The following is a 12,500-nucleotide window of genomic DNA, read 5'->3' on the forward strand; positions in this document are numbered from 1 at the left end:
GAGACATCAGACACCCTTGCCGCAAACCTACATTCACTGAGAACCAATCACTTTCCTCTCTTCCTACACGTACACATGCCTTACATCCTCGATAAAAACTTTTCACTGCTTCTAACAACTTGCCTGCTACACCATATATTCTTAATACCTTCCACAGAGCATCTCTATCAACTCTATCATATGCCTTTTCCACATCCATAAATGCTACATACAAATCCATTTGTCAGTTATTCTGTCTACATGTATCTACTTGTCTATCTATCGATGTATCTATCAACTGGGTCTGTAAGCCTGTCTGGTTACTAGCGTGGGTTGGTTTGCTTAATCTCATCAGCACGGGCCAGTGTGATGACCAGTGGAACATTACCATATACACAAGACATGACCAATGATGGTTGCCTACTGTTTATATCATAACACTCACTACCAGTCTTATTATTATTATTATTATTATTATTATTATTATTATTATTATTATTATCATCATTATTATTATATGGGGTTTCTGAAGCTTCGTGGATGCGCTCCAAACAGGAGCAGGGTATGGGTGGACTCCTTTGGAGCGCATGAAAACTGGTCCCCGACGAGAGAGATTTGTGGTGGTGATCACTGCTTACTCTCTCTCTCTCTCTCTCTCTCTCTCTCTCTCTCTCTCTCTCTCTCTCTCTCTCTCTCTCTCTCTCTCTCTCTCTCTCTCTCTCTCTCTCTCTCTCTCTCTCTTCTCTCACACACACAGCGCTAGATGGCCTGACCCGTTTATATTAGCATTTGTTGGTCAACACAATGCCACACTCGCATCATAATGCCTACTACCTATAAGGCTCAAAGTCTCTAGTTAAGACAAATTGATCCCAGGTCATATTTGCACCCATGGCCATTTTGGGAGCATGATAATGGTATGTTATAAGTCTTAAGTGCACAACCTTCGCCTGGCCATAAGTGGAGTCTTATGAATACTTATAATATGTATTGAGGTCTACCACAGGGCCAGACAGGCTTAACCCACGTAGTCACTATGTGGTTTCTCTTCACATGGTATGTGTCTCATGTATGTGTTCTCATGGTGTGTATGTGATATGGCAGATCACATAGTATCTATGTGTTCTACCGTTCCAAATTGGATCTATGTGAGTAACCCAATCTCATGGTGTGTATGTGAACTATCTTTTTCTCATGATTTCTTGGTCATTTCTGGGTTTTTTTTCTGTGGTGTAGGTGTAGTCTGTGTGTTTTCATGGTGTCTGTGCGATCTGTATATGTTTACCTTGTGTTATGTATGTGGTTTATGTGTCTCTCATGATATCAGATTTGGGATTTATTAACGTGTGTGTGTGTGTGTGTGTGTGTGTTTAGAAGGGGGGTGGGGTGAGGGTTTCCTGTCTGGTCAATACATGTACAGAACAAGTTGGTTCCATGTTGTGTTTTGGCGTTTCTTTATCTACCCCTCCCCCTCCCCCCCCTCTCCCCTTGTCTGTCTGTCTCTATGCTCATGACCCCGTCCTCTCTCTCTCTCTCTCTCTCTCTCTCTCTCTCTCTCTCTCTCTCTCTCTCTCTCTCTCCAGATCGTGTTTGCATCATGAGTGGTTGCTGTTGGCCTGGGGTCCTACTGGGTCTTGTCAAGTGACCTTTGACCTGATCCACCTTTGACCTGGCCGGGCCAGTGACCCTGGTGTTGAATGAGTGTGAGAGTCATTGTGAGAGTTCGGTGGGAGAGTTGGCTGGTGGGAGAGTGGTCTGTGGGACTTTCATAAGTCTTTTAACTTCAGTGTTGTTAACTGTTATCCAATAAATTGATAACTTATCGAAACAATTTGTAATTAATTTGCTTTCAATAAATGACAGAGGCATTATCCATTTTAGTTATATTTCCATTAAATGATATATTATTACAGTTGATGAATGTTCCAGTAATTCATTAGAGAGATATATGTTCACACTGACACATTCATAAATACAATCATCTTATTTACTTACGCTGGTAAAATACCTTCAAACTTGTGTGCCATCTTGTTTTTCTTAGAGTTCATTTACCGTGTTTATTTGTATCACAAACTCTCCGTCTCATCTCCGTCAATGTAATTTTCACCTAAAAGAAAAAAGAAGAAATGTTTTAAACGGAAATAATGTCTGGGGTGACGAACCAGGCGCTTCCAAATGTTAAAACAAAATAAAAATATGTTTGTACCATGTTTTCCCCTGCTGGAGGAGGAGCAGTGGTGGTGCCATCTGTGGTTGTGATTGTCAACTACTGGCCGAGTAGTTGGGATTTCCACCACCAGGGTTCTGTTTACCTGTTGGGGGGGGGGGGGCTAAGAAGTGCATGATCTTTGATAACTTACATTAATTTTTTCTTATTATATTTATATTTTTGTTGTTTTATTATCATATTTGTGTACTGTATAAACACGTGTATTGATATAGTTACGTGTTAGTGGTTCATAGCGTAAAAAAATAAAGTAAGAGGAATTATTGATAGATTAATGTTAGAGAAGCTTATGTGAAAGGTCAGATGTATATACCTGGCAACATATGACTGTCCTCGCCTCGTAGAGAGAGAGAGAGAGAGAGAGAGAGAGAGAGAGAGAGAGAGAGAGAGAGAGAGAGAGAGAGAGAGAGTTCCCATTCTTTGTTAAAGAGAAGCTGAGCTTGAGATAGACAGGTTTGTGAGTCATTTGAGAAGCAATTTACCCGTTAAAGAGAACATACGTAACACAGAAAACGGAGTCGGGAGACCCACGTAAAGGTATTTCTGTTTTTCTTTTTTTCCTAACGTGTGTGAGTCAGTCAGGTCAGGGGGGGGGGCTGGCAGACCAGTTGGCCGAGATGGAAGGCGAAAGTGAAAGCAGGAGAGAAAATGGCGGACGGGAAGCAAACAAAGCATAACATGATAGAAAACGGGAAGAGGAATATATATATATATATATATATATACAGGGTTTGACGTGCTGTCAGTGGATTGAATCAAGGCATGTGAAGCGTCTGGGGTAAACCATGGAAAGCTGTGTAGGTATGTATATTTGCGTGTGTGGACGTGTGTATGTACATGTGTATGGGGGGGGGGGGGGGTTGGGCCATTTCTTTCGTCTGTTTCCTTGCGCTACCTCGCAAACGCGGGAGACAGCGACAAAGTATAAAAAAAAAAAAAAAAAAAAAATATATATATATATATATATATATATATATATATATATATATATATATATATATATATATATATATATATATATATATGAGTCCACGGGGGAAAATGAAACACGATAAGTTCCCAAGTGCACTTTCGTGTCATAATCACATCATCAGGGGAGACACAAGAGAGAAATTTAAGTCAGTTGATATACGATTAAGAATTCTATCTCCAATTTAGCACAGATGGTAACAATTACTGTACCCAAATTTGGGTCGGAATGTAACAGCTTATTAACACGTTTTATGAGCCGGATAATCAAAAGTTAAATCAGCTCTTGAAATATTGAAGTGTTAAATTGTTTATTGAATGTTCTCGTAAATGATTAAATTGGTCATGGAAGCCAACTCTGGCCGCTATTTACACCCCCCCCCCCTTTTTTTAATGGTCACGTGATGTGCTTGTTGCCCACTGTTGCGCAAACAAGTGTCGTCTAGAAATTCGTTTTCTTTTTTATGTGAAAATATGCATTGTGCTATATGGGGAAGGACGTGGTGTATGATGAATGACATTGGTAAAGCTGGATTACCCTGGTGGTCGGTGCCTAGCCCTCATGCTGCCACCTGGTGAGCGAAATGTTAACTTCAGATTTACAACGTAAAATCCCCACGAAATTCACCTAGTTATTCCGGCACGAAAGGTGGACATTCGTGTAAGAGATGGCCACACACTCGCCGTTCGTTGTGATCATTCGTGACAACGTCACCTTTGTAATGGGTCGTTCGGCTGTTGGGGGTCATGTCATCACGTGAGGGGAGCCAGTTATCAGTGGGATCTTGAAAGAAAACGGAGGGTGGAATTGTGGCGATCCAGGCGTTGTGACGAGTGGTTGAGCAGTTTGTCAGGCAGGTACGCTGCCACGCCATGTCGTCAATTATGTCCAAAAGAAAAAAAGTAGAAAATGAAAAGGAATATTGTGGGCGAGAATAGGAATTTATAGTGAAGTATATGAAGTTGGAATTCCATATTAGTGTGTGAGTTTTGTGTGTTGAGCTGACAGGTTCCCAGTAATGTGATTCTTGCTGGTATGAAGATCATGGTATGTGGGCTGACCACTGGTGGAAGAAAATGTATGGAGGGAAAAAACAGAAGGAAAATGGGAGAGGAAAGAAGGAAGGAAGGAATGGGAAGGAAGTAGAGGACAGAAAGAACTATGATATGGATCAATTATGGAGTGACGACCCTTGACCACAACGGTACGACCCTTGAGTACGACGATACGACCCTTGAGTACGACGGTACGACCCTTGAGTACGACGGTACGACCCTTGAGCACGACGGTACGACCCTTGAGCACGACGGTACGACCCTTGAGCATGACGGTACGATCCTTGAGCACGACGGTGCGACCCTTGAGCACGACGGTACGACCCTTGAGCACAACGATACGACCCTTGAGCACGACGGTACGACCCTTGAGCACGACGGCACGATCCTTGAGCACGACGGTACGATCCTTGAGCACGACGGTACGACCCTTGAGCACGACGGTACGACCCTTGAGCACGACGGCACGATCCTTGAGCACGACGGTACGATCCTTGAGCACGACGGTACGACCCTTGAGCACGACGGTATACGACCCTTGAGCACGACGGCATGAGCCTTGAGCACGACGGCACGATCCTTGAGCACGACGGTACGACCCTGTGTGTGTGTGTCCTCCAGCCAACATTTAACGAATTTCCTGGTTGCAATCTGCTGCTTCCGCTGTCACTGCTACAAACTGATCATTGATGGTATTTGGAGGTAGTTCGTCTCTCTCTCTCTCTCTCTCTCTCTCTCTCTCTCTCTCTCTCTCTCTCTCTCTCTCATCAAGGAACAGGCAGTTAAGAGTTAGTGGTTAAGAAGAGGTCGGCCATTACCTGGCCTACTTCCTCTTGACTTCGTTACCCCCCTCTCCCCCCCACGCTTCCCCCCCCTTCCCCTCCCTCCCCCAACCCTTCACCTAATTTACCCCCCCTCCCCCCTTCCCCCCTCCCCCCCCTCTTCCTGCTCTCGAAACGAGACTTCACCTTGACCGTTATCTACCAACCCCCCCCCAACCCAACACCTACCCAACACCTCCCCTCCCCTCACCTAGTTTCCCCCCCCCTTTCACCCCCTCCACTCACCCCCCACCGTAACCTAGAACCTACTTGGCCGTCACGTTCACGTCACTGTCGAGCCTCATGTTCACAGAGGAAAGTGACACCTTCACGGACAAAGGGGAAGGGGTGTGGAGGGGGGGGGGGGCGGGCTGGGGGGGTAAGGGGGTTACCCAGGAAGATGACAGACTCCCCCCTCTCCATCCACTCTACAGGCGGGGGGTTGGGGTGGGGGTTGGGGTGGAGGGGGGGGAGGTTTCCATATATGTGTAGCAGGAGGTAAAAGCGTTTAACCTTGGCTGGGGAAGGGGTAAAGGGGGGTGGGTAAGGGGGGTGGGTAAGGGGGTGGTGGTTAGTGTAGTGCCACGCCACGCACACACAGCAAGTGGGGGGGGAGGGGGGGCACCACCACCACCTGCACCACCTGCCAAGCAAAGAGGGTAATGGGTTAGCGTCCATCTGTACACCTGTGGAGGTAAAGGGGCGTGACACGTGTGTGTGTGTGTATGTGTGTGTGTGTGTGTGTGTGTGTGTGTGTGTGTATGTGTGTGTGTGTGTGTGTGTGTGTGTGTGTGTGCGCGCCACACCTGTCCCAGAAAGGGGGGTGGTGTTTGGGATGATGTATTACACACCTGTTGTGGGTCTTTTAAACCTGTGTGGGTTTGGACTTCCTCTCCACGCCTGTCGTCAGACCACGGTGTTCGTCCCCTCCACACCTGAGTGTAGGGACATGTGTCTCGCGCATCTTAGGACCACAGTGGACACACATTTATCCCACTGAATATATCAACAGTGGGACATCTCGCTTGGGACACTCCTGTCTCGCGACGGGGACACCCATGTCCCAGGACGCAGTAGGGGACCCGGTATGCACAAAGGTACAGAAGCGGTGCCAGAGAGTGTGTGGGATTTAGCGTTGCTGACCATGAGTCACCGCGGACCCGCCCTAGCGTCGAAACTATACGGGTTCGAATCCTTGGTGCGACACAGTTACTAGCCCCCCCCCACAGCTAACCCAGGTGTTCATCCGTCCCTGTGGGGGGGATGGGTTAGCTGCTCCCCAGGTGAGTACGTGGCGTGGGTAATGAGTCGTCCTGGGGTCGTGAGGGGGGGAGGGGGGGCGAGGTCGTCACGACCCTACAGGGAAGACCTGGCGAAGGTAGCCCTTAGCCAGCCCTTAAGGCTAGGGCCCTTAAGGGAGGTCCCCTTAAGTCTGGTGCCCTTAAACCGTAAGGTCGATATGTCTGGGTAAGTGAATTAGGTAAGGGGGTTGACCCTGGGGGAAGCCTAGCCCTGCCTCAGGGTCGGCAGGGTAGCCCCTGAGGGCGAGGCACGTGGCTCTGTGTTTCTTGTGTGTGTGTCGTAATCTGGTTTGTGTGTGTGTGTGTGTGTGTGTATAGAAAACGGGATCAGTAAAGGGGAGAAGGGACCCCTTATATCTTTTAAGAGGTTTATTTTCATTAGTATATTTACTTGTTTAATTATATATTGTTTAGTTGTGTACTTGTTTAATTGTATCTATTCATTATTGTGGTTGTAGAGGTGGATAGAGTAGTTAGACTAATAGATAATAAAGAACACGGAATGTTGGATATATATATATATATATATATATATATATATATATATATTTTTTTTTTTTTTTTTTTTTTTTTTTTATACTTTGTCGCTGTCTCCCGCGTTTGCGAGGTAGCGCAAGGAAACAGACGAAAGAAATGGCCCAACCCCCCCCCCCCCATACACATGTACATACACACGTCCACACACGCAAATATACATACCTACACAGCTTTCCATGGTTTACCCCAGACGCTTCACATGCTTGCTTCAATCCACTGACAGCACGTCAACCCCTGTATACCACATGACTCCAATTCACTCTATTTCTTGCCCTCCTTTCACCCTCCTGCATGTTCAGGCCCCGATCACACAAAATCTTTTTCACTCCATCTTTCCACCTCCAATTTGGTCTCCCTCTTCTCCTCGTTCCCTCCACCTCCGACACATATATCCTCTTGGTCAATCTCTCCTCACTCATTCTCTCCATGTGCCCAAACCATTTCAAAACACCCTCTTCTGCTCTCTCAACCACGCTCTTTTTATTTCCACACATCTCTCTTACCCTTACGTTACTTACTCGATCAAACCACCCCACACCACACATTGTCCTCAAACATCTCATTTCCAGCACATCCATCCTCCTGCGCACATCTCTATCCATAGCCCACGCCTCGCAACCATACAGCATTGTTGGAACCACTATTCCCTCAAACATACCCATTTTTGCTTTCCGAGATAATGTTCTCGACTTCCACACATTTTTCAAGGCTCCCAAAATTTTCGCCCCCCTCCCCCACCCTATGATCCACTTCCGCTTCCATGGTTCCATCCGCTGACAGATCCACTCCCAGATATCTAAAACACTTCACTTCCTCCAGTTTTTCTCCATTCAAATTCACCTCCCAATTGACTTGACCCTCACCCCTACTGTACCTAATAACCTTGCTCTTATTCACATTTACTCTCAACTTTCTTCTTCCACACACTTTACCAAACTCAGTCACCAGCTTCTGCAGTTTCTCACATGAATCAGCCACCAGCGCTGTATCATCAGCGAACAACAATTGACTCACTTCCCAAGCTCTCTCATCCCCAACAGACTTCATACTTGCCCCTCTTTCCAGGACTCTTGCATTTACCTCCTTTACAACCCCATCCATAAACAAATTAAACAACCATGGAGACATCACACACCCCTGCCGCAAACCTACATTCACTGAGAACCAATCACTTTCCTCTCTTCCTACACGTACACATGCCTTACATCCTCGATATATATATATATATATATATATATATATATATATATATATATAGATAGATAGATAGATAGATAGATAGATAGATAGATATACTACGTACTTGCCTGTCTTAAAATCCCTATGTCGTTTTCTTTTCGCTTCGCTGGACGCTTTGTCAATTAGAATTTGATATTTGATCGTACTAACGAACGGGTTTGTCTTAGAATTTGAATCAAATCTCGAGGGGGGGGGGGGGGGGGGGGTTAGGGCGCTTTTGAGCAGACGACGTCTTTTAGAAGATAATGGGCAACTCTCGACCAATATTTGATCAACTAATTTATCAAACCCCGTGATTTGCATATCTTACATCAACCAAGACGTTTTAGCGATGTTTACATATTTTCAAAGACTTTGTGTTTGCAGAAGGGGGAGGGGTAGCCTTCTTCGTGTTGTCTGCTTCTGTGTTGAGTTACAGAATATTGGAACCATATCAAAATTGTAGTTCTACAGGAACGTTTTCTTTGAAGGTGTTTGTGCTAGAGGTATACTGCCTCTGATGTGTCGTAGGGAAGTATTAATGTTGCAACTGAAATTGATTGACATATTTTGAATACTTTATATATGTATGGTATAAGATTGTATAAGATGCAACATGGAAGCTAATGGTAATGGTCCATTAGAGGTCAGGTCAAAGGTCAGGTCATCATACCCACCGGACGTATGTACCATCGTACACAAAGATCGTCCCGTCGTGCTTAAACGTCGTACCGTTGTGGTTCAGGATCGTACCGTCGTGTTCAAGGATCGTACTGTCTTGCTCAGAGATCGTACCGTTGTACTCAACCATCGTACCGTCATGTTCAAGCATCGTACCGTCTTGCTCAAGGAACGTACCGTTGTACTTAAGGAGGTAAAGGTGTGCAGTCGTGCGCCTGGCAGCGGGGAGGAAGTGCGATCTTTTCCCGCGCGTAACTGCCCGCTTTCGTAGGTACGATAATTTAGAGAATTTACGTCATGTTTTTCGTTGTATGAGGACGCTTGTTATTACCACGGTTGGCTTATTACGTTTTCCGGTTTGCTTTTGACTTCCCACGCCCTTGAGGCTTGCCTTGTCGCGCCGCCACAAGACACTGACTAAACATTTAAGATGGTAGGCCCGCGCTCTTGCCATATCGTGATCACATGATAGGAAAACCAATTTTTACACCGTTTATTTAATTGTTTTTATTTATGTATGATAATTATTTATACATTATAATTCTCATGTATTGTTTATTTTCATAGAGAAATCTTCAAGACTTGTGATACGCATGCGTACTTGTGGCTGCTTATTTCAAAATGCGCTTCCTAATTTTTGAATGTTTATACATTGAGTTAACATATTCGACTTTATCTACATTAATTTATTTTCTTAAATATTTTACGTAAGTTTAGAATACGTCGCTTAACATCACTATAGATCATACAACTTCTAAAATATGGCTATGATTATTTGTATTTTGTTGTTACAGTAACCAGATTGGAAATTTCAATTTTGAAGGTTATGATGTATTTCAGAATGTGTTAGGTAAACTGTGGGTGTGTTAGGCAAACTGAGTATGTTAGGTAAACTGTGGGTGTGTTAGGTAAACTGTGTGTTAGGTAAACTGTGTGTCAGGTAAACTGTGAGTGTTAGGTAAACTGTGTGTTAGGTAAACTGTGAGTGTGTTAGGTAAACTGTGGGTGTGTTAGGTAAACTGTGTGTTAGGTAAACTGTGTGTCAGGTAAACTGTGAGTGTGTTAGGTAAACTGTGAGTGTGTTAGGTAAACTGTGGGTGTGTTAGGTAAACTGTGAGTGTGTTAGGTAAACTAAGCCATGGACTGTATACACAGTGTAGACTGTTAAAGATAGCTTTACTTGATTTATCTATTCTGGGTAAGACAGAAGAGCTATGAAGTTACATGTGGTAAGATAGTGTGTGTGTGTGTGTGTGTGTGTGTGTGTGTGTGTGTGTGTGTGTGTGTGTGTGTATGTGTGTGTGTGTGTGTGTGTGTGTGTGTGTGTGTGTGTGTGTGTGTTATAGTTGTGGCTATATGGTGTGAAGATAGTTATATCTATATCCTGTGTGTAGCATGTTATAGCTATATCCTTGCCTGTGTTAAGATCTTCATTATGACGACAGACAGGCCCTGAGAGAGATAGATAGATAGATAGATAGATAGATAGAGAGAGAGAGAGAGAGAGAGAGAGAGAGAGAGAGAGAGAGAGAGAGAGAGAGAGAGAGAGAGAGAGAGAGAGAGAGTCGTGGTTCTCAAGAAGCGGTTACTAATTTAGAATTTTTTATATATCTATTATTTTAATTTCCTTTTTGGATAATGAATTAATGTCATGTTTTTTTAATCCCTGTCTCTCTCTTTCTCTTTTCTCTTCCAGCAAGACCAAGCCAGCGCGATGGAGGACACGGCCCACAGGCGGTGTAACAAGTGCAAGGAGGCCTGTCCAGGGTTCGAAGCCCACTTTTGGAGGTGAGTGTCACCTGTGGTAGCCAGCGAGCCAGGTGTCTGTGGTGCGCGCTGGTTTACTGTGTGTGTGTCTTGTCATAGTGACACACTGGAGTGCGTGTGTCATCTTTCTTAGAGTCTGTATCTTATTTTCTTTCTAAGATAATTTCCGATCTGTCTTATAGAAGAGACTGAGAGATGGTAAAGTGCGTGTGTATGTAGGTAAGTTTTGATTTTGCATAGTACCGTACCCGCTGCGCGGTTTCTGTACATGCTCACTGCGCAGTGGGCAACCGTAAGTTCTTGTTTTGATATTCTCTTAAAGATTAAGTATTTGGCTTATAGATAAACGATGGATTTTGTTTTGATTTGTATATATTTTTTTTATTCATTGAGTAATAATAGCGTGGATCCAGTATTTGTTTACGTTTACCAAGACTACTTTCCATTTTTTATGTCGATATTTTCTAATCCGTTTTCTTTTATGATTTAATGAAGTATTAGGAAAATGTTAAATGCATGAGTTTATGTACTTTGAGTTGGTGCTTGCCCATATATTGACTCTGACGTAATTATTAATATTGTTTTATTACGTTTGTTTATCAGCATATATTGACTCTCTGACGTAATTATTATTATCATTATTATGTATTTTATTACGTTTGTTTATCAGTCTTTCTGAAGTATTGATCCCACTTGCTCTCATATATATGTATTGGTTTATATTATTCAACCACAAAGTTAGGACCTGGCATGTGTGAGCTGGTGGTGTGGGGGGGTAACTTCTCCTATATGACCTACATATAACAGATGTTACATTAATAACAACACAAGATTCGTTATCGTAATCTTTTGTCTTTTTTTTAAAAACAAAGTTGAAGACATTGTGTTCAGTCCTGGATGAGGTATTTTCTTGTCCCGTATGTCGTTTTCTGTCAGTTTCAAATCTGTTTAGCGTTTTCTTCATACCGTTTCAGTACTTTGATATCTTTATTTTCTTTACTGTTCATTTTCAATTCATTTGCCTTTTTTTTGAGCCATTTTATAATTGTTCCACCTTTGAAAGCCCCACCCGCAGTTTTTTTTTTTTTTTAAAGGCCCACTTACACATTTTTGTCCTTTAAATTTATGGGAATTTAAAGAAACGATTTTCTGTTGTGTTAACGTGGTGTTGCTTCATCTCATTTTCAGTTATGTGATGGTTTTCTTTGATGAGATTGCAATTAATGCGTTGTCGGACGTATGGGTTAATTTTTCTCTTACCCGCGACTTCGAGAGAGAGAGAGAGAGAGAGAGAGAGAGAGAGAGAGAGAGAGAGAGAGATGTCTGCTTTAACCTGGTTACTGCTTCATCGCTGAGAGACGTCGCAAGGGGCGCGAATTGAGAGAGAGAGAGAGAGAGAGAGAGAGAGAGAGAGAGAGAGAGAGAGAGAGAGAGAGAGAGAGGAAATGCGTTTAGTGTGAGATAGAAGAGTGAGTGGTGGTTGGTGGCTGTGAGTGAGGAGAGATGGCCCGGGTGGGGGGGGGGGGGTAAGAACCGTGTTCGGGTCGGTGTTCACCCGGGGTACGACAAGAGACGTGGCCCCTGGGGGAGAACGCTGAGCCCACCTGTTGTACACGGGGGGAGCACTGGGGGGGGGGGACGTATCCATGATGGCCGGGGGGGGGGTCAGGAGGGGGGAAATGTTGGCCCTGGGGAGGGAGGGGGGAGGGAGGGGGTGGGGAGGGAGGGGGGAGGGAGGGAGGGGGGAAATGTTGGCCCTGGGGAGGGGAGGGAGGGGGTAAAGTTACCACCCCACATGTGAGTATGAGGAGGAGGAGCTGGTGAGTTGGGGAGGAAAGTTACTCATGTAAGATGGATGAGTCGTGGGGAGAGAAGATGAGGGAAGATGAGGTAAGGTTGTATTAGACGAGTTGTTAAAGGTTAATTTCACTTGTCTAGGATGAT

General features: G+C 44.3%; 1 protein-coding gene across 3 annotated transcripts in view; it reads left to right on the forward strand.

Moving 5' to 3' along the window:
- LOC139762727 (uncharacterized) overlaps positions 1 to 12,500 on the forward strand; it is a 664,138-nt gene that overhangs the window by 34,550 nt on the left and 617,088 nt on the right. For all 3 annotated transcript variants that reach the window (XM_071687768.1, XM_071687767.1, XM_071687769.1), the window contains one exon: positions 10,486 to 10,577. In XM_071687768.1, coding sequence (XP_071543869.1) covers positions 10,486 to 10,577 — 92 coding nt within the window. The remainder of the gene's footprint in view (positions 1 to 10,485; positions 10,578 to 12,500) is intronic.

This window comes from Panulirus ornatus, chromosome 44 (assembly GCF_036320965.1).
Source record: "Panulirus ornatus isolate Po-2019 chromosome 44, ASM3632096v1, whole genome shotgun sequence".
NCBI lineage: Eukaryota > Metazoa > Arthropoda > Malacostraca > Decapoda > Palinuridae > Panulirus > Panulirus ornatus.